The 25953-nt window shown below is 49.4% G+C and overlaps 1 protein-coding gene across 1 annotated transcript; it reads right to left on the bottom strand.

The window, feature by feature from the left end:
- Positions 1-325: 325 nt before the first annotated feature.
- YIF1A (Yip1 interacting factor homolog A, membrane trafficking protein) lies at positions 326-24442 on the bottom strand. Its single transcript, XM_038764559.1, has 8 exons — positions 24329-24442; positions 20517-20728; positions 17542-17646; positions 14603-14681; positions 13278-13335; positions 12872-13027; positions 7571-7664; positions 326-536 (listed from the first exon to the last, which is right to left on the bottom strand). The coding sequence occupies exons 1-8, from the start codon at positions 24357-24359 to the stop codon at positions 390-392; spliced, it is 882 nt and encodes a 293-aa protein (XP_038620487.1). The 5' UTR covers positions 24360-24442; the 3' UTR covers positions 326-389.
- Positions 24443-25953: the final 1511 nt, after the last annotated feature.

The following is a 25953-nucleotide window of genomic DNA, read 5'->3' as shown; positions in this document are numbered from 1 at the left end:
TAGACTGTGAGCCCACTGTTGGGTAGGGACTGTCTCTAGATGTTGCCAATTTGCACTTCCCAAGCGCTTAGTACAGTGCTCTGCACACAGTAAGCGCTCAATAAATACGATTGATGATGATGATTTGAACCCATGACGCCTGACTCCAAAGCCCGGGCTCTCTCCACCGAGCCACGCTGCTTCGCTAAGTAAGCGCTTGGCAAATACCACTATTATTATTAATAAGGTCAAACGCTCCCCCCACCCGCAATCCACCAGTGTCCATGCTGCTTTTGGGGACCCCCCCGGGGGTCCTGCCTCAATAATGCAGGGTCAGGAAAGCGGGTGGAGGAAATAAAAGCTTCAATAGGCGGAGAACAACAGTCAGGCCGGGGCCGAGGGGGTCCAGGTCACCGGACCAGGTGGAAGGTCAGCCAGTAGATGATGAGCGGCTGGAAGGAGGCCGCTCCGAGGGGCAGGTACAGCTGCAGCCGCCGGCGAGGGTCCGGGCCGCCCAGGTGCTCCGGGCCCAGTGACTTCATCCTCAGCGAGCGCACCTGCGGGAGCAACCATCTCATCATCATCATCATCAATCGTATCGATTGAGCGCTTACTCTGCGCAGAGCGCTGGACTAAGCGCTTAATAATGATGGCATCTATTAAGCGCTTACTCTGTGCAGAGCACTGTTCTAAGCGCTGGGGAGGTAGGGACTGTCTCTAGACGTTTGCCAATTTGTACTTCCCAAGCGCTTAGTACAGTGCTCTGCACAGAGTAAGCGCTCCATCAATACGATTGATGATGATGCTCAGGTTGTCACAAGGGGGGGAGGGCGAGTCCACGTGACCCGCAATAAAGAGGGGGGGCCCGGGCGAGACCACAGAGAGGCCCTCCCGGGGGGGGGGGGGGGAGATAACCAGAGACTGGATTATACCATGTAACTCCCAAAGGGGGGGGGAATAAATAGAGACTGGATTATACGCGAGTCTATGAGCCCACTGTTGGGTAGGGACCCGTCTCTATATGTTGCCAATTTGTCCTTCCCAAGCGCTTAGTACAGTGCTCTGCACACAGTAATTGCTCAATAAATACGATTGATTGATGTCGCACCGGGGAAAGGGGCAGGCGAGACCACGGGGAAGCCCTACCGGGGGGGGGGGGGGGGGGGGAAATAACTAGAGACTGGATTATACCATGTAACTCCCAAAGGGGGAGGGGAATAAATAGAGACTGGATTATACACGAGTCCATGTAGCACTGGAGAAAGGGGCAGGCTAGACCATAGGGAAGCCCTACCGGGGGGAGAGAAATAACTAGAGACTGGATTACACCATGTAACTTCGAAAGGGGGGGGATAGAGACTGGATTATATGCGAGTCCATGAGCCCACTGTTGGGTAGGGACCCGTCTCTATATGTTGCCAACTTGTACTTCCCAAGCGCTTAGTACAGTGCTCTGCACACGGTAAGTGCTCAATAAATACGATTGATTGATGTTGCACCGGGGAGAGGGGCAGGCGAGACTACGGGGAAGCCCTACAGGGGGGGGGGGGGAGAAATAACCAGAGACTGGATTATACCATGTAACTCCGAAAGGGGGGAAAAATAGAGACTGGATTATACACGAGTCCATGCTGCACCGGGGAAAGGGGCAGGCGAGACCACAGGGAAGCCCTATGGGGGGAGAGAAATAACTAGAGACTGGATCATACCATGTAACTCCCAAAGGGGGGGGGGATAAATAGAGACTGGATTATTCGCGAGTCCATGCTGCACCGGGGAAAGGGGCAGGCGAGACCACAGGGAAGCCCTACCGGGGGGCGGGAGAAATAACTAAAGACTGGATTATACCATGTAACTCCGAAAGGGGGGGGGGGAAGAGAGACTGGATTATACGCGAGTCCATGAGCCCACTGTTGGGTAGGGACCCGTCTCTATATGTTGCCAACTCGTACTTCCCAAGCGCTTAGTACAGAGCTCTGCACACAGTAATTGCTCAACAAATACGACTGATTGATGTTGCACCGGGGAAAGGGGCAGGCGAGACCACAGGGAAGCCCTACTGGGGGGGGGGGGGGGAGAAATAACCAGAGACTGGACTATACCATGTAACTCCGAAAGGGGGGAATAAATAGAGACTGGATTATACACGAGTCTATGCTGCACCGGGGAAAGGGGCAGGCGAGACCACAGGGAAGCCCTACTGGGGTGAGGGGGGAGAAATAACCAGAGACTGGATTATACCATGTAACTCCGAAAGGGGGGGAATAATTAGAGACTGGATTATACGCGAGACCACGCTGCACCGGGGAAAGGGGCAGGCGAGACCACAGGGAAGACCTATCGGGGCGGGGGGGGGGGGAGAAACAATTAGAGACTGGATTATACCATGTAACTCCGAAAGGGGGGGAGATAGAGACTGGATTATACGCGAGTCCATGAGCCCACTGTTGGGTAGGGACCCGTCTCTATATGTTGCCAACTTGTACTTCCCAAGCGCTTAGTACAGTGCTCTGCACACGGTAATTGCTCAATAAATACGATCGATTGATTGATTGATGTTGCACCAGAGAAAGGGGCAGGCGAGACCACAGGGAAGCCCTACTGGGGGGGGGGGGGGGGGGGAATAACCAGAGACTGGATTGTACCATGTAACTCCCACAGGGGGGAATAAATAGAGACTGGATTATACGCGAGTCCATGCTGCACCGGGGAACGGGGCAGGCGAGACTACTGGGAAGCCCTACCGGGGGGGTTGGGGTGGGAATAACCAGAGACTGGATTATACCATGTAACTCCGAAAGGGGGGATTAAATAGAAACTGGATTATACGCGAGACTATGCTTCACCGGGAAAAGGGGAAGGCGAGACCACAGGGAAGCCCTACCGGGGCGGGAGAAATAACTAAAGACTGGATTATACCATGTAACCCCAAAAGGGGGGGAAAATAGAGACTGGATTATACACGAGTCCATGAGCCCACTGTTGGGTAGGGACCCGTCTCTATATGTTGCCAACTTGGACTTCCCAAGCGCTTAGTCCAGTGCTCTGCACACAGTAAGCGCTCAATAAATACGACTGACTGATTGATGTTGCACCGGGGAAAGGGGCAGGCGAGACCACAGGGAAGCCCTACCGGGGGGAGAGAAATAACTAGAGACTGGATTATACCATGTAACTCCGAAAGGGGGGATAAATAGAGACTGGATTATACCGTTAACTCCTACGGGTGGGGGGAAGGCCCTCTGGGTGACTGCCTCCTTTCTTCCCTCCCTGCGGAGTTACATGGTATAATCCAGTCTCTAGATAGAGAAGCAGCGTGGCTCAGTGGAAAGAGCCCGGGCTTTGGAGTCAGAGGTCATGGGTTCCAATCCCGTCTCCACCAATTGTCAGCTGTGTGACTTTGGGCAAGTCACTTCACTTCTCTGGGCCTCAGTTTCCTCATCTGGAAAATGGGGATGAAGACTGGGACCGCCCCCCCCCCCCCCCCCGCCACGAGGGACAATCTGATCACCTTGTAACCTCCCCAGCGCTTAGAACAGTGCCTCGCACATAGTAAGTGCTTAATACCATCATCATTATTATTATTCTCTGTGCCTCAGTTACCCCCCGAGGGCCAACCTGATCACCCTGTAATCTCCCCAGCGCTTAGAACAGTGCCTTGCACATAGTAAGTGCTTAATAAATGCCATCATTATTATTATTATCTGTGCCTGTTACCTCATCTGTAAAATGGGGATTAAGACTGGGAGCCCCCAGTGGGACAACCTGATCACCGTGTAACCTCCTCAGCGCTTAGAACAGTGCTGTGCACATAGTAAGCGCTTAATAAATGCCATCATCATCATTATTATTATTCTCTGTGCCTCAGTTAACTCATCTGTAAAATGGGGATTAAGACTGTGAGCCCCCCCCCGAGGGACAACTTGATCACCCTGTAATCTCCCCAGCGCTTAGAACAGTGCCTTGCACATAGTAAGCGCTTAATAAATGCCATCATTATTATTATGCTCTGCGCCTCAGTTACCTTATCTGTAAAATGGGGATGAAGACTGTGAGGCCCCCCGAGGGACCACCTGATCACCTTGTAACCTCCCCAGCGCTTAGAACAGTGCTTTGCACATAGTAAGTGCTTAATAAATGCTATCACTATTATTATTATTATTATGTTGCACCGGAGAAAGGGGCAGACGAGACCACAGGGAGGCCCTACGGGGGGGGGGGGGGGAGGAGGGAGGGAGGGGGAGAATAACTAGAGACTGGATTATACCATGTAACTCCTAAAGGGGGGGAATAAATAGACACTGGATTATACCGTGTAATGCCTACGGGGGTGGGGGGAGAATTCATTCAATCGTATTTATTGAGCGCTTACTGTGTGCAGAGCACTGGACTAAGGACTTGGGAAGTACAGGTTGGCAACATATAGAGACAGTCCCTACCCAACAGCGGGCTCACGGTCTAGAATAACAAGAAACAGCGTGGCTCAGTGGAAAGAGCCCGGGCTTTGGAGGCAGGGGTCATGGGTTCAAATCCCTGCTCTGCCAATTGTCGGCTGGGTGACTTTGGGCAAGTCACTTCACTTCTCTGGGCCTCAGTAACCTCATCTGTAAAATGGGGATGAAGACCGGGAGCCCCACGAGGGACAATCTGATCCCAGCGTGGCTCAGTGGAAACAGCCCAGGCTTTGGAGTCAGAGGTCACGGGTTCAAATCCCGGCTCCGCCACTTATCGGCTGTGTGACTTTGGGCAAGTCACTTCATTTCTCTGGGCCTCAGTTAACCCATCTGTAAAATGGGCATTAATGAGCCCAATGGGGCTCACAGTCTTCATCCCCATTTTCCAGATGAGGGAACTGAGGCCCAGAGAAGTGAAGTGACTTGCCCCAAGTCACCCAGCTGACAGCTGGCGGAGCCGGGATTGGAACCCATGACCTCTGACTCCAAAGCCCGGGCTCTTTCCACTGAGCCACGCTGCTTCTCGAACTAGAGACTGGATTATACCATGTAACTCCGCAGGGAGGGAAGAAAGGAGGCGGTCTACCCTGCCCGGGTTAGGGAGGTCATCCAGGGGGTTCCTTATAAGAGAGTGGAACTGGTGGGGGGCAGCTGAAGGAGGGCAGTGGGGTGGAGCTTAGTATGCTCTGCACACAGTAAATCATCATCAATCGTATTTATTGAGCACTTACTATGTGCAGAGCACTGTACTAAGCGCTTGGGAAGTACAAATTGGCAACATATAGAGACAGTCCCTGTCTCTTTAAATACGATTGAATGAATGGTGGAGAGCGCTTAGTACAGTGCTTTGCACACAGTGCCCGCTCAATCATCAATCGTATTTATTGAGCGCTTACTATGTGCAGAGCACTGTACTAAGCGCTTAAAACACCGTTCTAAACACTGGGGAGGTTACAAGGTGATCAGGTTGTCCCACAGGAGGCTCACAGTCTTAATCCCCATTTTGCAGATGAAGTAACTGAGGCACAGAGAAGTGAAGGGACTTGCCCAAAGTCACACAGCGGACAACTGGAGGAGCCGGGATTTGAACCCGTGACCTCTGACTCCAAAGCCCGGGCTCTTTCAACTGTGCCACGCTGCGTCCATCAATCCCAGCTCTGCCAATTGTCAGCTGTGTGACTTGGGCAAGTAACTTCACTTCTCTGTGCCTCAGTTACCTCATCTGGAAAATGGGGATTAAGACTCTGAGCCCCATGTGGGACAACCTGATCACCTTGTAACCTCCCCAGCGCTTAGAACAGTGCTTTGCACAGAGTAAGCGCTTAATAAATACCATTATTATTATTATTCTCTGTGCCTCAGTTACCTAACCTGTAAAAATGGGGATTAAGACTGTGAGCCCCCTGTGGGGCAAACTGATCACCTTGTAACCTCCCCAGCGCTTAGAACAGTGCTTTGCACATAGTAAGCGCTTAATACCATCATTATTATTATTATTATTATTCTCCTCTGTGCCTCAGTTACCTCACCTGTAAAAATGGGGATTAAGACTGTGAGCCCCCTGTGGGGCAAACTGATCACCTTGTAACCTCTCCAGTGCTTAGAACAGTGATTTGCACATAGTAAGCGCTTAATAAATACCATCATTATTATTATTATTCTCTGTGCCTCAGTTCTCACCTGTAAAAATGGGGATTAAGACTGTGAGCCCCCCGTGGGGCAAACTGATCACCTTGTAACCTCTCCAGTGCTTAGAACAGTGCTTTGCACATGGTAAGCACTTAATAAATGCCATCATTATTATTATTATTATTCTCTGTGCCTCAGTTACCTCACCTGTAAAAATGGGGATTAAGACTGTGAGCCCCCTGTGGGGCAAACTGATCACCCTGTAACCTCCCCAGCGCTTAGAACAGTGCTTTGCACATAGTAAGTGCTTAATAAATACCATCATTATTATTATTATTATTATTCTCTGTGCCTCAGTTACCTCATCTGTAAAATGGGGATTAAGACTGTGAGCCCCCCATGGGACCAACTGATCACCCTGTAACCTCCCCAGCGCTTAGAACAGTGCTTTGCATATAGTAAGCGCTTAATAAATATCATTATTATTATTATTATTCTCTGTGCCTCAGTTACCTCATCTGTAAAATGGGGATTAAGACGCTGAGCCCCATGTGGGACAACCCGATCACCTTGTAACCTCCCCAGTGCTTAGAACAGTGCTTTGCACATAGTAAGCGCTTAATAAATACCATCATTATTATTATTATTATTATTCTCTGTGCCTCAGTTACCTCACCTGTAAAAATGGGGATTAAGACTGTGAGCCCCCTGTGGGGCAAACTGATCACCCTGTAACCTCCCCAGCGCTTAGAACAGTGCTTTGCACATAGTAAGTGCTTAATAAATACCATCATTATTATTATTATTATTATTCTCTGTGCCTCAGTTACCTCACCTGTAAAAATGGGGATTAAGACTGTGAGCCCCCCATGGGACCAACTGATCACCCTGTAACCTCCCCAGCGCTTAGAACAGTGCTTTGCATATAGTAAGCGCTTAATAAATATCATTATTATTATTATTATTCTGTGCCTCAGTTACCTCATCTGTAAAATGGGGATTAAGACGCTGAGCCCCATGTGGGACAACCCGATCACCTTGTAACCTCCCCAGTGCTTAGAACAGTGCTTTGCACATAGTAAGCGCTTAATAAATACCATCATTATTATTATTATTGTTATTCTCTGTGCCTCAGTTACCTCACCTGTAAAAATGGGGATTAAGACTGTGAACCCCCTGTGGGGCAAACCGATCACCTTGTAACCTCTCCAGCGCTTAGAACAGTGCTTTGCACATAGTAAGCGCTTAATATCATCATTATTATTATTATTCTCCGTGCCTCAGTTATCTCACCTGTAAAAATGGGGATTAAGACCGTGAGCCCCCCATGGGGCAAACTGATCACCCTGTAACCTCCCCAGTGCTTAGAACAGTGCTGTGCACATAGTAAGCGCTTAATACCATCGTTATTATTATTATTACTACTGACTGAATGAACGCGAGACGGGAAGATGAGGGCAGCGGGGGGCTTGGGGAGACCCCTCCAGCCGGCTCCCCCCTTGACTCACGATGAAGTACATGAGGGCCGAAGAGGTCCAGGCCAGGGCGATGTAGTAGCCATCGCTGCCAAAGAGCAGGCCCGTGATGATGCTCAGGATCATCCTGTGGGCCAGAAGACCGTTAGAGACCCTCCCCACCCGCCTCCCACGGCTTCCTGCCCCTCTCTCCCGAACCCAGTGCTCCGCGCGGAGCGAACGGGAAGCGGCGTGGCCCAGTGAGCGGAGCCCGGGCCTCGGTGTCGCGGGGTCTTGGGTTCTAGTCCCGGCTCTGCCACTTGTCTGCTGTGTCACCCTGGGCAAGTCACTTCATCATCATCATCATCAATCGTATTTATCGAGCGCTTACTGTGTGCAGAGCACTGTACTAAGCGCTTGGGAAGTACAAGTTGGCAACATCTAGAGACGGTCCCTACCCAACAGTGGGCTCGCAGTCTAAAAGGGGGAGACAGAGAACAAAACCAAACACACTAACAAAAAATAAGTAGAATAGATATGTACAAATAAAATAAATGGAGTAAAAAAAAATATGTACAAACATATATACATATATACAGGTGCTGTGGGGAAGGGAAGGAGGTAAGATGGGGGGGATGGGGCCCTCAGTGACCTCATCTGTTAAATGGGGATTCCGACTGGGAGCCCGACGTGGGACAGGGACTTTGTCCAAGCTTGTATTCCCCCCCCGCCCAGCGCTCAGTACAGTGCCTAGAACATAGTAAGCGCTTAACAAATACCACAATTATTATTATTACTATTAAAGCATTACTGTTATTACTTTTAGACTGTGAGCCCAATGTTGGGTAGGGACTGTCTCTATATGTTGCCAATTTGTACTTCCCAAGCGCTTAGTACAGTGCTCTGCACATAGTCAGCGCTCAATAAATATGATTGAAAGCAGCGTGGCTCAGTGGAAAGAGCCCGGGCATTGGAGTCAGGGTTCATGGGTTCAAATCCTGGCTCCGCCAACTATCAGCTGTGTGACTTTGGGCAAGGCACTTCACTTCTCTGGGCCTCAGTTACCTCATCTGTAATATGGGGATTAATTTTATTTTCTGGGGATTAATGTGAGCCCCCCGTGGGACAACCTGATCACCATGTAACCTCCCCAGGGCTTAGAACAGTGCTTTGCACATAGTAAGCACTTAATAAATGCCATTATTAAATACCACTGATCGATGGCTTGCCTTTCTCCGCCCCCCAACTCCCGCTAAGCCCCTCACTCCACGGCATTCTGGGCATCCTACCCCTCGTCACGCCTTTCCCCCAACTCTGGGACATCAGGATAAAATGGAGCCAGATGCTGGGATCCCGGCTGAGTTGGGAGGATTGTTCCAGCCTCTCCGGACTTCCCGGATTCCGTCCAACGCCTCCTCAGGCTTCAGGGCCCCCCACCCCAATCACAAAACTCAGGACAGATTAAGCCAGGGCAGTAACTGGTTTCCATTCACCTCGATGGGGTGAATGTTGCCAACTTGTACTTCCCAAGCGCTTAGTACAGTGCTCTGCACATAGTAAGCGCTCAATAAATATGACTGATTGATTGATTGGGGCTCCTAACCCTTATTTATTTAGTTTTAAATAAAAATAAAGCCAGGAGGCCTTCCCAGACTGAGCCCCTTCCTTCCTCTCCCCCTCTCCATCCCCCTCATCTTACCTCCTTCCCTTCCCCACAGCACCTGTATATATGTATATGTTTGTACATATTTATTACTCTATGTATTTATTTATTTATTTTACTTGCACATATCTATTCTATTTATTTTATTTTGTTAGTATGTTTGGTTTTGTTCTCTGTCTCTCCCTTTTAGACTGTGAGCCCACTGTTGGGAAGGGACTGTCTTTGTATGTTGCCAACTTGGACTTCCCAAGCGCTTAGTCCAGTGCTCTGCACACAGTAAGCGCTCAATAAATACGATTGATTGATTGATTGGGGCTCCTAACCCTTATTTATTTTTAAATGAAAATAAGGCCAGGAGGCCTTCCCAGACTGAGCCCCTTCCTTCCTCTCACCCTCGTCCCCCTCTCATCTTACCTCCTTCCCTTCCCCACAGCACCTGTATATATGTTTGTACATATTTATTACTCTATGTATGTATTTATTTTACTTGTACATATCTATTCTATTTATTTTATTTTGTTATTATGTTTTGTTTTGTTCTCTGTCTCCCCCTTTTAGACTGTAAGCCCACTGTTGGGAAGGGACTGTCTCTCTATGTTGCCAACTTGTACTTCCCAAGCACTTAGTACAGTGCTCTGCACACAGTAAGCGCTCAATAAATACGATTGATTGATTGATTTAATGGTAACAAGCACAGACAAGTGGCGGAGCCAGGATTAGAATCCGGGTCCTTTTTTAAAAAAAAGTCACCCAGCTGACAACTGGCGGAGTTGGGATTTGAACCCATGACCTCTGACTCCAAAGCCTGGGCTCTTTCCACTGAGCCACATTGGCCCTCTATTATTACTCTACTGTACTCTCCCAAGCACTTACTACAGTGCTCTGCACACAGTAAGTGCTCAATAAATACGATTGATTGATTGATTTAATGGTAACAAGCACAGACAAGTGGCGGAGCCGGGATTAGAATCCAGGTCCTTTTTTTTAAAAAAAGTCACCCCGCTGACAACTGGCGGAGCTGGGATTTGAACCCATGACCTCTGACTCCAAAGCCCGGGCTCTTTCCACTGAGCCACACTGCCCCTCTATTATTACTCTACTGTACTCTCCCAAGCACTTATTACAGTGCTCTGCACACAGTAAGTGCTCAATAAATACGATTGATTGATTGATTTAATGGTAACAAGCACAGACAAGTGGCAGAGTCAGGATTAGAATCCAGGTCCTTTTTTTAAAAAAAGTCACCCAGCTGACAACTGGCGGAGCTGGGATTTGAACCCATGACCCCCGACTCCAAAGCCCGGGCTCTTTCCACTGAGCCACGCTGCCTATTATTACTCTACTGTACTCTCCCAAGCACTTACTACAGTGCTCTGCACACAGTAAGTGCTCACTAAATGCCACTGAATGAATGAACGAACCACTGTCTCCTGATTCCCAGTCCCGGGTTCTTGCCTTTCCCCCACCCCCCATCACCAAACTCCGACCTTATGTTGCCAATTTGTACTTCCCAAGCGCTTAGTACGGTGCTCTGCACACAGTAAGTGCTCAATAAATACGACTGATCGATTGATTTAATGGTAACAAGCACAGACAAGTGGCAGAGCCGGGATTAGAACCCAGGTCCTTTTTTTAAAATAAAAGTCACCGAGCTGACAGCTGGTGGAGCTGGGATTTGAACCCATGACCCCCGACTCCAAAGCCCGGGCTCTTTCCACTGAGCCACGCTGCCTATTATTACTCTACTGTACTCTCCCAAGCAGTTACTACAGTGCTCTGCACACAGTAAGTGCTCACTAAATGCCACTGAATGAATGAACGAACCAGGGTCTCCTGATTCCCAGTCCCGGGTTCTTGCCTTTCCCCCACCCCCCCATCACCAAACTCCGGCCTTATGTTGCCAATTTGTACTTCCCAAGCGCTTACTACAGTGCTCTGCACACAGTAAGTGCTCAATAAATACGATTGATTGATTGATTTAATGGTAACAAGCACAGACAAGTGGCAGAGCCGGGATTAGAACCCAGGTCCTTTTTTAAAAATAAAAGTCACCGAGCTGACAACTGGCGGAGCTGGGATTTGAACCCATGACCCCCGACTCCAAAGCCCGGGCTCTTTCCACTGAGCCACGCTGCCTATTATTACTCTACTGTACTCTCCCAAGCACTTACTACAGTGCTCTGCACACAGTAAGTGCTCACTAAATGCCACTGAATGAATGAACGAACCAGGGTCTCCTGATTCCCAGTCCCGGGTTCTTGCCTTTCCCCCACCCCCCATCACCAAACTCCGACCTTATGTTGCCAATTTGTACTTCCCAAGCGCTTAGTACGGTGCTCTGCACACAGTAAGTGCTCAATAAATACGACTGATCGATTGATTTAATGGTAACAAGCACAGACAAGTGGCAGAGCCGGGATTAGAACCCAGGTCCTTTTTTTAAAATAAAAGTCACCGAGCTGACAGCTGGTGGAGCTGGGATTTGAACCCATGACCCCCGACTCCAAAGCCCGGGCTCTTTCCACTGAGCCACGCTGCCTATTATTACTCTACTGTACTCTCCCAAGCAGTTACTACAGTGCTCTGCACACAGTAAGTGCTCACTAAATGCCACTGAATGAATGAACGAACCACTGTCTCCTGATTCCCAGTCCTGGGTTCTTGCCTTTCCCCCACCCCCCATCACCAAACTCCGACCTTATGTTGCCAATTTGTACTTCCCAAGCACTTAGTACGGTGCTCTGCACACAGTAAGTGCTCAATAAATACGACTGATCGATTGATTTAATGGTAACAAGCACAGACAAGTGGCAGAGCCGGGATTAGAACCCAGGTCCTTTTTTTAAAATAAAAGTCACCGAGCTGACAGCTGGCGGAGCTGGGATTTGAACCCATGACCCCCGACTCCAAAGCCCGGGCTCTTTCCACTGAGCCACGCTGCCTATTATTACTCTACTGTACTCTCCCAAGCAGTTACTACAGTGCTCTGCACACAGTAAGTGCTCACTAAATGCCACTGAATGAATGAACGAACCAGGGTCTCCTGATTCCCAGTCCCGGGTTCTTGCCTTTCCCCCACCCCCCATCACCAAACTCCGGCCTTATGTTGCCAATTTGTACTTCCCAAGCGCTTACTACAGTGCTCTGCACACAGTAAGTGCTCAATAAATACGATTGATTGATTGATTTAATGGTAACAAGCACAGACAAGTGGCGGAGCCGGGATTAGAACCCAGGTCCTTTTTTAAAAATAAAAGTCACCGAGCTGACAACTGGCGGAGCTGGGATTTGAACCCATGACCCCCGACTCCAAAGCCCGGGCTCTTTCCACTGAGCCACGCTGCCTATTATTACTCTACTGTACTCTCCCAAGCACTTACTACAGTGCTCTGCACACAGTAAGTGCTCACTAAATGCCACTGAATGAATGAACGAACCAGGGTCTCCTGATTCCCAGTCCCGGGTTCTTGCCTTTCCCCCACCCCCCATCACCAAACTCCGACCTTATGTTGCCAATCTGTACTTCCCAAGCGCTTAGTATGGTGCTCTGCACGTAGTAAGTGCTCAATAAATACGATTGAGGATGACGATGACCTCTCCCTCAATTGACCTCTGCCTCCGGCCGCCGTTCCCGGCCCCCCGCCCCGGCCGCCAAGGCCACCCCGATCCTCCCTGGGCTACTCCGGACTCACCCCACGTATTTGTAGCCGCTGTAGGCGAGCAGGTGGAAAGTGCTGAGGTCGCTCCGCACGGTGGCCAGGTAGAGCCCCAGGAGCAGAGCAAGCACCTCGATCACCACCCAGACCAGCGCCGAGCTGGCACAGAGGCCGAGCACCTCCGGGGAGAACCTGGGGACCCGGTCCGCTGCGTCAACCCCGGGGGGGGGACCGGGACGGGGGGCGAGGGGGGCGATGGCTGAGGGAGGGGAGCGGGCGAGCCACCGGCAGCTAGCTCCCGGGAGGAGCCGGCAGGAACCGTGCGTCGTGGGAAGAGGGGAAAAGTCGCTCCTGGCGCGCTCCCAGCCGGGCCTCGGCCTTGGGGGAGCCTCAGTGGACAGATCAGGGGAATTTCGGGGGGGGCGGGGAGTGGGGGACCGACCTCTTCTGAATTCCCAGGGCCATCCCAGCCAGGAGAATGTAGGTGATGAAGGCCATAGCTGTAAAAAGAAGGGGGGGCCCCCATCAGCCAACCTCTCTTTCTTCTCGCACCCTCCGCTCCTCTGCCGCTGATCTCCTCACCGGGCCTCGTTCTCGCCCGTCCCGCCGTCGACCCCCGGCCCACGTCATCCCCCGGGCCTGGAATGCCCCCAATCCCTCTGCCCATCCACCAGGCTAGCTCTCTTCCTCCCTTCGAGGCCCTACTGAGAGCTCGCCTCCTCCGGGAGGCCTTCCCAGACTGAGCCCCTTCCTTCCTCTCCCCCTCGTCCCCCTCTCCATCCCCCCCATCTTGCCTCCTTCCCTTCCCCACAGCACCTGTATATATGTATATGTGTTTGTGCATATTTATTACTCTATTTATCTTACTTGTACCTATCTATTCTATTTATTTTATTTTGTTAGTATGTTTGGTTTTGTTCTGTGTCTCCCCCTTTTAGACTGTGAGCCCACTGTTGGGTAGGGACTGTATATATATGTTGCCAACTTGGACTTCCCAAGCGCTTAGTACAGTGCTCTGCACACAGTAAGCGCTCAATAAATACGATTGATTGATTCTCCCTTTCTTTCTTCTTCCTTTGACTGTGAGCCCACTGTTGGGTAGGGACTGTCTCTATATATTGCCAACTTGTACTTCCCAAGCGCTTAGTACAGTGCTCTGCACACAGTAAGCGCTCAATACAATTGATTCTCCCTTTCTTTCTTCTTCCTTTCTCCTAGACTGTGAGCCCACTGTTGGGTAGGGACTGTCTCTATATGTTGCCAACTTGGACTTCCCAAGCGCTCAGTACAGTGCTCTGCACACAGCGAGCGCTCAATAAATACAATTGATCGATTAGAGAAGCAGCGTGGCTCAGTGGAAAGAGCCCGGGCTTTGGAGTCAGGGGTCAAGGGTTCAAATCCCGGCTCCGCCACTTGTCAGCTGGGTGACTTTGGGCAAGTCGCTTCACTGGGCCTCGGTTCCCTCATCTGTCAAATGGGGATGAAGACTGTGAGCCCCACGTGGGACAACCTGATCAGCTTGCATCCTCCCCAGCGCTTAGAACAGTGCTTTGCACATAGTAAGCGCTTAATAAATGCCATTATTATTATTATTATTGATTGATTCTCCCTCTGTTTGGCCAGCAGACCGCTCCAGCCTCAACCCTCCAGCAGGCCTCCGTTCCCCCGGCTCCCCTCGCCCTCCCGTCTGCCCGCCACCGACCCCGGTTGCCCCCGTCCCGCTGCAACCCCGGGCCCTCGAGCCTCCGCCGAGGGCGAGCTACTTACTGGGGATGTACAGGTCAGGGGCGTTGACGTCCTGCCGCGGCGGGAGGGGAACATCCCGACTGTATTGGACTTCCCAGTTCTCACCAGCAACGGCGAAAGGGACAAAGAGAGAAGCGCAGAGTCGGCAACACGGAATATAATAACGGCATTTGTTAAGCGCTTACTATGTGCAAAGCACTGTTCTACGCGCTGGGGGGGGGGATACAAGGTGATCAAGTTGTCCCACGTGGAGCTCGCAGTCTTCATCCCCATTTTCCAGACGAGGTAACTGAGGCTCCGAGATGTTAAGTGACTTGCCCGGGGTCACACAGCAGACGTGGCGGAGCTGGGCTACGAACCCATGACCTCTGACTCCAAAGCCCGTGCTCTTTCCCCTGAGCTACGCTGCTTCTCGGAATATCTACGAGCTTATTTATATTTTGGCCCTCCGCATCTGGATGTACCAATCAATCAATGGTATTTACTGAGCACTTATTGGGTGCGGAGCACTGGACTGAGCGCTTGGGAAGCAGCGTGGCTCAGTGGAAGGAGCCAGGGCTATGGACTCAGAGGTTCAAATCCCGGCTCCGCCACTTGTCAGCTGTGTGACTTTGGGCAAGTCACTTCACTTCTCTGGGCCTCAGTTATCTTATCTGGAAAATGGGGATAAAAACTGTGAGCCCCCCGTGGGACAACCTGATCACCTTGTAACCTTCCCAGCGCTTAGAACGGTGCTTTGCACATAGTAAGCGCTTAATAAGTGCCATCATTATTATTATTATTGGGAGAGTCCGATATAGAAGACTTGGTAGATACGTTCCCTACTCACAACTACCATGGCTATTCAAGGAGCTTACACTCTAATCGGGAGGTGAACATAAAAAAAATTAACGATTAGTCAAAATAGGCCACTGAATACGTCCTTGAATATTCAATCGCTTATTCTGACTAATCATTAACTTTTATTTTTTATGTTCGCCTCCCGATTAGAGTGTAAGCTCCTTAAGGGCAGGGAAGGAGTCCCTTCTTAAATCTGCACTTCCCAGACGGCTAGTACAGTGCACTGCATTAAGTGGGCTCCCAACAAATACTACTGCTACTACCACTACTACAACCACCTTACATCTGAGGTGTAAGACTTTTAGACTGTGAGCCCACTGTTGGGTAGGGACTGTCTCTATATGTTGCCAACTTGTGCTTCCCAAGCGCTTAGTACAGTGCTCTGCACACAGTAAGCGCTCAATAAATACGATTGATTGATTGATCTGAGCTGTTTGAGTCCCCGAACTCCCAGATTTTCAGTTCTGCTCCTCCCACACCTCCACTCTCCCCCAACTCCGTTTTCAAAAATCATCTCCAGTGTGCGCTTTTCCAACAGAGTCTGGGAATCGTACGGTTGCCACGCGACGTTTGTATTGTCTCCTCTTTATAATAATAGTAGTGGCATTTATTAAGCGCTTACTATGTGCAAAGCACTGTTCTAAGCGCTGGGGAGGTTACAAGGTGATCCTGAAAACTGGCGGGGCAACAAGGCAGGGACTTCCAGCCCAGAATAATAATAATAATAATAATAATGGCATTTTTTAAGTGCTTACTATGTGCAAAGCACTGTTCTAAGTGCTTGGGGGGTTACAAGGTGATCAGGTGGTCCCACGGGGGGCTCACAGTCTTAATCCCCATTTTCCAGATGAGGGAACTGAGGCCCAGAGAAGTGAAGCGACTTGCCCAAAGTCACACAGCTGACAATTGGCGGAGCCGGGATTTGAACCCATGACCTCTGACTCCAAAGCCCGGGCTCTTTCCACTGAGCCACGCTGCTTCTCTGCCAGAAGGCAGCAGGTAGATGGCACAGTGGCCAGAGCCCAGGCCTGGGACTCAGAAAGTCATAGGTTCGAATCCCGGCTCTGCCGCTTGTCTGCTGTGTGACTTTGGGCAAGTCACTTCACTTCTTTGTGCCTCAGTTACCTCATCTGGAGTATGGGGATTAAGACTGGGAACCCCGTGTGGAAGAGGGGCTGTGTCCAACCCGATTTGCTTGGATCCACCCAGCGCTTAGTACAGTGCCTGGCACATACTAATAACAATAATGACGGCATTTGTTAAGCGCTTACTATGTGCAAAGCACTGTTCTAAGCGCTAGGGAGGATACAAGGTGATCAGGTTGTCCCACGGGGGGCTCACAAGTCTTCATCCCCATTTTACAGATGAGGTCACTGAGGCACAGAGCAGTGAAGTGACTTGCCCAAGGTCACACAGCTGACATGTGGCGGAGCCGGGATTTGAACCCATGACGTCTGACTCCAAGCCCGTGCTCTTTCCATTGAGTCTCCCAAGCACTTAGTACAGTGCTCTGCACACAGTAAGCGCTCAATTAATATGATTGATTGATTATTAATATGTTTGGTTTTGTTCTCTGTCTCCCCCTTCTAGACTGTGAGCCCACTGTTGGGTAGGGACTGTCTCGATATGTTGCCAACTTGTACTTCCCAAGCGCTTAGTACAGTGCTCTGCACACAGTAAGCGCTCAATAAATACAATTGATTGATTGATTGAGCCACGCTGCTTCTCAGCTACTATTCATTCATTCATTGAGCGCTGAAATGAAAGAGACGAAAGAGCCCGGGCTTTGGAGTCAGAGGTCATGGGTTTGGATCCCGGCTCCGCCAACTGTCAGCTGGGTGACTTTGGGCAAGTCACTTCACTTCTCTGGGCCTCAGTTACCTCATCTGGAAAATGGGGATTAATCAATCAATCGCATTTATTGAGCGCTGTGTGCAGAGCACTGTACTAAGCGCTTGGGAAGTACAAGTTGGCAACATATAGAGACGATCCCTACCCAACAGTGGGCTCACAAGCACTTATCAAATACCACAGTGATGATGATGATGATTTTTGTCTACGGGAAGATAAGAGGAGGAAGTTTAGGGAGGGATTGGAGGAGGGAAGGGAAGAGGAGCTACCTGGTGTGTGTAGGGGAAGAGCAGCAGTCCCAACTTCTTGGCTACGTAGGTGGTGTCCACAGCGAAGAAATACTTGAGCTTGTTCACGGAGACAAAGCGATGGAGCTGGAAGAGCAGGCGCAAATGAGTCAAGCTTGCAGGGGGGGTCAACCCAGCTCCATCAATCAATCGTATTTGCTGAGCTCTTACTCTGTGTGGAGCACTGAACTACGGGATTGGGAGAGCAGGGAATATGTTCATTATCACATTGTACTCTTCATCATCATCATCATCATCAATCGTATTTATTGAGCGCTTACTATGTGCAGAGCACTGTACTAAGTGCTTGGGAAGTACAGATTGGCAACATCTAGAGACAGTCCCTACCCACCAGTGGGCTCACAGTCTAAAAGGGGGAGACAGAGAACAAAACCAAACATACTAACAAAATCAAATAAATAGAATAGATATGTACAAGTAAAATAAATAGAGTAATAAATATGTACAAACATATATCCAGGTGCTGTGGGGAAGGGAAGGAGGTAAGATGGGGGGGATGGAGAGGGGGATGAGGGGGAGAGGAAGGAAGGGGCTCAGTCTGGGAAGGCCTCCTGGAGGAGGTGAGCTCTCAGCAGGGCCTTGAAGGGAGGAAGAGAGCGAGCTTGGCGGATGGGCAGAGGGAGGCCATTCCAGGCCCGGGGGATGACGTGGGCCTGGAATTCATTCATTCATTCATTCATTCATTCGTATTTATTGAGCGGTTACTGTGTGCAGAGCACTGTACTAAGCGCTTGGGAAGTACAAATCGGCAACATGTACAGACGGTCCCTACCCAGCAACGGGCTCACAGTCTAGAAGGGGGAGACAGACAAAAAAAACCCAAAAACAAACAAACTTGACAAGGCTCACAGTCTTAATCCCCGTTTTACAGATGAGGTAACTGAGGCACAGAGAATAATAATAATTATGGCATTTATTAATCAATCGTATTTTTTGAGCGCTTACTGTGTGCAGAGCACTGTACTAAGCGCTTATTAAGCACTTCTATGTGCAAGGCACTGTTCTAAAGCACTGTTCTCCCCCTTCTAAGTGCTGGGGAGGTTACAAGGTGATCAGGTTGTCCCTCGGGGGGGGTCCCAGTCTTCATCCCCATTTTCCAGATGAGGGAACTGAGGCCCAGAGAAGTGAAGTGACTTGCCCAAAGTCACACAGCTGACAATTGGCGAAGCCGGAATTTGAACCCATGACCTCTGACTCCAAAGCCCGGGCTCCTCCAAGCTCTTGGTACAGTGCTCTGCACACGGCTGTCTACGATAACAACAGAATTAGCAGAAATAATAACAATAATGTTAAGCGCTTACTATGTGCCAAGCACTGTCCTAAGCGCTGGGGTAGATACAAGGTAATCAGGTTGTCCCACGTGGGGCTCACAGCCTTAATCCCCATTTTCCAGATGAGGGAACTGAGGCCCAGAGAAGTGAAGTGACTTGCCCAAGGTCACACAGCAGACAAGTGGTGGAGCCGGGATTAGAACCCATGACCTCTGGCTCCCCTGCCCATAACGAGCGCCTTCTGTCAAGCCCTTGTCTTCTGGTATACCGTCAATCGATCGACGGTATTTATTATTTAGGCCTTCCCAGACTGAGCCCCCTCCTTCCTCTCCCCCTCACCTTACCTCCTTCCCCTCCCCACAGCACCTGTATATATGTACAGATGTTTGTACGTATTTATTACTCTATTTATTTTATTTATACATATTTATTCTATTTATTTTATTTTGTTAATATGTTTTGTTTTGTTCTCTGTCTCCCCCTTCCAGACTGTGAGCCCACTGTTGGGTAGGGACCGTCTCTATAGGTTGCCAACTCGTACCTCCCAAGCGCTTAGTACAGTGCTCTGCACACAGCGCTCAATAAATACAACAATGAATGAATGAATGAATATTGAGCGCTTGCCATGTGCTGTACTAAGCACTTGGGGGAATTCATTCATTCATTCAATCGTATTTATTGAGCGCTTACTGTGTGCAGAGCACTGGATTAAGCACTTGGGAAGTACGAGTTGGCAACATTTAGAGACGGTCCCTACCCAACAGTGGGCTCGCAGTCTAGAAGCGGGAGACAGAATACAATGCAACAAAGTTGGCAAACACGACCCTTGCCCACATTGGGAGTCAGAGGTCATGGGTTCAAATCCCAGCTCTGCCACTTGTCAGATGTGTGATTTAGGGCAAGTCACTTCACTTCTCTGGGCCTCAGTTACCTCATCTGTAAAATAGGGGTTAAGACTCTGAGCCCCACATGGAACAACCTGATCACCTTGTATCCTCCCTAGTGCTTAGCACAGTGCTTTGCACATAATAAGCGCTTAACAAATGCCATTATTATTATTCTCTGGGCCTCAGTTCCCTCATCTGTAAGTGGGGATTGGGACTGTGAGCCCCATATGGGACAACCTGATCACCTTTTATCCTCCCCAGCGCTTAGAACAGTGCTTTGCACATAGTAAGTGCTTAACAAATGCCATTATTATCAATCAATCAATCAATTGTATTTATTGAGCGCTTACTGTGTGCAGAGCACTGTACTAAGCGCTTGGGAAGTACAAGTTGTCAACATATAGAGACGGTCCCTACCCAACAGTGTTATTATTCTCTGGGCCTCAGTTCCTTCATCTGTAAATGGGGATTGGGACTGTGAGCCCCATGTGGGACAACCTGATCACCTTGTATCCTCCCCGGCGCTTAGAACAGTGCTTTGCACATAGTAAGCGCTTAACAAATGCCATTATTATTATTATTATTACTGAGCTTACGGCCTAGAGGATCATCCCCCAGGACTCTCTCAGCCCCTTCCCCAATCATTCCGGGTTGCCAGCCGCCCCTCCCAATTCCCTTTCGCGGGTCACAGATTCGGACAAACAGATCCGGATTCTGGATTCAAACGGGGAGGGGGCCCCTCCCGCCGCCCCAACCGCGGCTTTCCCCGTCCCCTCACCTCCTTGTGCACGATGTCCTTGCCCTGAGAGGCGATGGAGCTGCCGTAGGCCATGGCCACGTTAGCCACGGGGTCCCCGAGGAGGTGGTTGACATTGAAAGCCACATCTGCGCCCTGGGGCGGGTAACCTCCCGGCTGGGCTGGGTAGCCCCCACTGGTGTCATCGAACAGAGGAGTTGGGTCGGGGGCGGCCCGGGCCCGGTGCTTGGAGCCTGCAGGAGGGTGGGGAAGGGGCGCCCCAAGTTTAGAAAGCCCACCCCCAGGCATCCCCTCCAAAGCCTGGGCTCAGCATGGGCCTGACCCCAATCGTGGCTCGGTAGCCGGACCCTGGGCCCGCGAGTCGGAAGGCCCTGGGTTCTCATCCCGGCTCTGCTACTTGTCTGCTGTGTGACCTTGGGTGAGTCACTTCACTTCTCTGGGCCTCAGTTCCCTCATCTGTCAAATGGGGATTCATTCAACCGTATTTATTGAGTGCTTACGGTGTGCAGAACACTGTACCCCCCATCTTACCTCCTTCTCCCCCCATCTTACCTCCTTCCCTTCCCCACAGCACCTGTATATATGTATGTATGTTAGTACATATTTATTACTCTATTTATCTTACTTGTACATACTATTCTATTTATTTTATTTTGTTAGTATGTTTGGTTTTGTTCTCTGTCTCCCCCTTCTAGACTGTGAGCCCACTGTTGGGTAGGGACTGTCTCTATATGTTGCCAGCTTGTACATCCCAAGCACTTAGTACAGTGCTCTGCACACAGTAAGCGCTCAATAAATACGATTGATTGATTGATTGCTACTTGTCTGCTGTGTGACCTTGGGTGAGTCACTTCACTTCTCTGGGCCTCAGTTCCCTCGTCTGTCAAATGGGGATTCATTCAATCGTATTTATTGAGTGCTTACGGTGTGCAGAACACTGTATCCCCATCTTACCTCCTTCCCCCATCTTACCTCCTTCTCCCCCATCTTACCTCCTTCCCTTCCCCACAGCACCTGTATATATGTATGTTTGTACATATTTATTACTCTATTTATCTTACTTGTACATATCTATTCTATTTATTTTGCTAGTATGTTTGGTTTTGTTCTCTGTCTCCCCCTTCTAGACTGTGAGCCCACTGTTGGGTAGGGACTGTCTCTATATGTTGCCAGCTTGTACATCCCAAGCACTTAGTACAGTGCTCTGCACACAGTAAGCACTCAATAAATACGATTGATTGATTGATTGCTACTTGTCTGCTGTGTGACCTTGGGTGAGTCACTTCACTTCTCTGGGCCTCAGTTCCCTCGTCTGTCAAATGGGGATTCATTCAATCGTATTTATTGAGTGCTTACAGTGTGCAAAGCACTGTACCCCCATCTTACCTCCTTCTCCCCCCATCTTACCTCCTTCCCTTCCCCACAGCACCTGTATATATGTATATATGTTTGTACATATTTATTACTCTATTTATCTTACTTGTACATATCTATTCTATTTATTTTATTTTGTTAGTATGTTTGATTTTGTTCTCTGTCTCCCCCTTCTAGACTGTGAGCCCGCTGTTGGGTAGGGACTGTCTCTATGTGTTGCCAACTTGTACTTCCCAAGCGCTTAGTACAGTGCTCTGCACACAGTAAGCGCTCAATAAATACGATTGATTGATTGATTGATTGATACTAAGCGCTCGGGAAGTACAAGTTGCCACCATATAGAGACGGTCCCTACCCCACCGTGGGCGAAGACTGTGAACCCCGTGTGGGACAGGGTCTGAGTCCAACCCGATTTGCCTTGTTCCATCCCAGCACTTAGTACAGTGCCTGGCACATAGTAAGCATCTAATAATGATCGCATTTAATAATAATAATAATGATGATGGTATTTGTTAAGCGCTATGTGCCAAGCACTGTTCTAAGCGTTGGAATAATAATGGCATTTGTTAAGCCCTATGTGCCAAGCACTGTTCTAAGCATTGGAATAATAATGGCATTTGTTAGGCGCTTACTACATGGAAAGCACTGTTCTAAGCGCTGGGGAGGATACAAGGTGACCAGGTTGTCCCTCTTGGGGCTCACAGTTTCAAATCCCCATTTTCCAGATGAGGGAACTGAGGCCCAGAGAAGTGAAGTGACTTGCCCAAAGTCACACAGCAGACAAGTGGCAGAGCTGGGATTTGAACTCATAATAATAATAACAATTTTGGTATTTGTTAAGTGCTTACTATATGCCAAGCACTGTTCTAAGAGCTGGGGGAGACACAATAATAATTATAATAATAATGATAGCATTTATTAAGCACTTACTATGTGCCAAGCACTGGGGAGGTTACAAGGTGATCAGGTTGTCCCACGGGGGGCTCACAGTCTTCATCCCCATTTTCCAGATGAGGTAACTGAGGCCCAGAGAATAACAATAATGATGGTATTTATTAGGTGCTTTCTATGTGCAAAGCACTGTTCTAAGCGCTGGGAAATGAAGTGACTTGCCCAAAGTCACCCAGTTGATAATTGGCAGAGTCAGCACTTGAACCCATGGCCTCTGACTCCAAAGCCCGGGCTCTTTCCCACTGAGCCACGCTGCTTCTCTACAAGGTAATCCGGTTGTCCCAGATGGGGCTCCCAGCCTTCATCCCCATTTTCCAGATGAGGTCACTGAGGCCCAGAGAACTGAAGCGACTTCATCATCATCAATCGTATTTACTGAGCGCTTACTGTGTGCAGAGCACTGTACTAAGCACTTGGGAAGTCCAAGTTGGCAACATATAGAGACAGTCCCTACCCACAGTGGGCTCACAGTCTAAAAGGGGGAGACAGAGAACAAAACCAAACATACTAACAAAATAGAATAGAATAGATATGGACAAGTAAAATAAATAAATAAATAGAGTAACAAATATGTACAAACAGCTGACAATTGGCAGAGCCGGGATTAGAACCCATGACCTCTGACTCCCAAGCCCGGGCTCTTTCCACTGAGCCCCGAATACCACAAATACCCCGGTGATGATGATTAGGTGGACGGGTGGGCCGCACCCCCGGGGCCCCTTCCCCCCTTTTCCCCTCCCTCACCCGGCCGGAAAGGGGCTCAATCAATCAATCGTATTTATTGAACGCTTACTGTGTGCAGAGCACTGGACTGAGCGCTTGGGAAGTACAAGTTGGCAACATCTACAGACAGTCACCATCAATCATCAATCGTATATATTGAGCGCTTACTGTGTGCAGAGCACTGTACTAAGCGCTTGAACTAAGCGCAGTCCCTACCCAACAGTGGGCTCGCAGTCTAAAAGGGGGAGACAGAGAAGAAAACCAAACATACTAATAAAATAAATCATCATCAATCGTATTTATTGAGCGCTTACTGTGTGCAGAGCACTGGACTAAGCGCTTGGGCAGTCCAAGTTGGCAACATCTAGAGACAGTCCCTACCCAACAGTGGGCTCCCAGTCTAAAAGGGGGAGACAGAGAACAAAACCAAACCTACTAACAAAATAAAATAAATCATCATCAATCGTATTTATTGAGCGCTTACTGTGTGCAGAGCACTGGACTAAGCGCTTGGGAAGTACAAATTGGCAACATATAGAGACAGTCCCTACTCAACAGTGGGCTCACGGTTTAAAAGGGGGAGACAGAGAACAAAACCAAACACACTAACAAAATAAAATAAATAGAATAGATATGTACAAGCAAAATAAATAAATAAATAACAAATAAATAAACAAATAAATAATAAATAAATAAAACATAAAACACAAATAAAACAATAAATAAATAAATAAATAAATACATAAATAAATAAAATCAGGAGGCCCGGGCCTCCCCGCTCTCACCTTGGACGCCGTAGCCGGAGTGATAAGCCATGGCTTAGTAAATCGAAGCGCTTAGTACAGTGCTCTGAACATAGTAAGCGCCCAATAAATACGATTGAATGAATGGCGGGGGAAGGACGAAGGACCACAGGACCGGTCACCGCCCCCGCCCCCGCCCCAGCCGGAGCGTCACCCTCCTCGCACCCCATTGGTCCCCCCGCCTCGCTCCCGCCACGCCCCCCTCCCCTCCTATTGGTCGGCGCTCTCAAGCAGCCCTCGGATTGGCTAGAAACAGTTTCGGTCGTTTCCGGGTGGGAAAGGCAGGGCCGAGAAGGCTCGTTCATTGGACGACGCCGCCCGCCCGTCGGAGACGAGGCCGTCCAATGAAACAGAGGGGGCGGGTTCTAGCCCGGCGCATGCGCAGTGGGGCGGGTGAAGTTCGCTGTGCCACGACGGCACCCGGGCCGGGTGGGGATGGAGGCGGGGCGGCCACGGCGCGGGGAGGGAAGGGCTCTATTTATTATTAATCAATCAATTAATCAATCAATCAATCACATTTATTGAGCGCTGACTGAGTGCAGAACACTGTACTAAGCGCTTGGGAAGTACAAGTTGGCAACATATAGAGACGGTCCCTACCCAACAGTGGGCTCACAGTCTAAAAGGGGGAGACAGAGAACAAAACCAAACATACTAACAAAATAAAATAAATAGAATAGATATGTACAAGTAAAATAAATAGAGTAAATTATTATTATTATTGTTGTTATTATTATGTTGGTCTTTGTTAAGCGCTTACTATGAGCACTTTCCATACGTTTAACTCCCTCCTCAGTGCTTTGCACATAGTAAGCGCTTAATCATCAATCAATCAATCGTATTTATTGAGCGCTGACTGTGTGCAGAGCACTGGACTAAGCGCTTGGGAAGTCCAAGTTGGCAACATCTAGAGACGGTCCCTACCCAGCAGTGGGCTCACAGTCTAGAAGGGGGAGACAGAGAACAAAACCAAACATATTAACAAAATAAAATAAATGGAATAGATATGTACAAAATACAGAAGCAGCGTGGCTCAGTGGAAAGAGCCTGGGCTTTGGAGTCAGAGTTCCTGGGTTCAAATCCCGGCTCTGCCAATTGTCAGCTGTGTGACTTTGGGCAAGTCACTTCACTTCTCTGGGCCTCAGTTACCTCATCTGGAAAATGGGGATCAAGACTGTGAGCCCCCCGTGGGACAACCTGATCACCTTGTAACCTCCCCAGCGCTTAGAACAATGCTTTTCACATAGTAAGCGCTTAATAAAATGCCATTATATGTACAAGTAAAATAAATAAATAGAGTAATAAATATGCACAAACATATATACATATATACAGGTGCTGTGGGGAAGGGAAGGAGGTTAAGGCGGGGGGGGGGATGGAGAGGGGGAGGAGGGGAAGAGGAAGGAGGGGGCTGAGTGTTGGAAGGCCTCCTGGAGGAGGTGAGCTCTCAGTCAGGCCTTGAAGGGAGGAAGAGAGCTAGCTTGGCGGATGTGCAGAGGGAGGGCATTCCGGGCCAGGGGGATGACGTGGGCCGGGGGTCAACGGCGGGACAGGCGAGAACGTGCTTAATAAATACCATCATTATTATTATTATTCTCAGGCCCCCT

Source organism: Tachyglossus aculeatus, chromosome 22 (assembly GCF_015852505.1).
Source record: "Tachyglossus aculeatus isolate mTacAcu1 chromosome 22, mTacAcu1.pri, whole genome shotgun sequence".
Classification (NCBI taxonomy): Eukaryota; Metazoa; Chordata; class Mammalia; order Monotremata; family Tachyglossidae; genus Tachyglossus; species Tachyglossus aculeatus.
The sequence above is the reverse complement of the archived record's forward strand: the minus strand, read 5'-3'. Positions and strand labels throughout refer to the sequence as shown.

Excerpts from the sequence above, each read along its gene's own strand:
- YIF1A (XM_038764559.1), bottom strand. The coding sequence starts at position 24,359 with ATGGCTTATCACTCCGGCTACGGCGTCCAAG. Across the intron at positions 7,665-12,871 it reads AGCGGCTACAAATACGTGGG|GATGATCCTGAGCATCATCA; the intron begins GTGAGTCCGGAG and ends TCTGGCCCACAG. Across the intron at positions 537-7,570 it reads CGGCCCTCATGTACTTCATC|GTGCGCTCGCTGAGGATGAA; the intron begins GTGAGTCAAGGG and ends TTGCTCCCGCAG.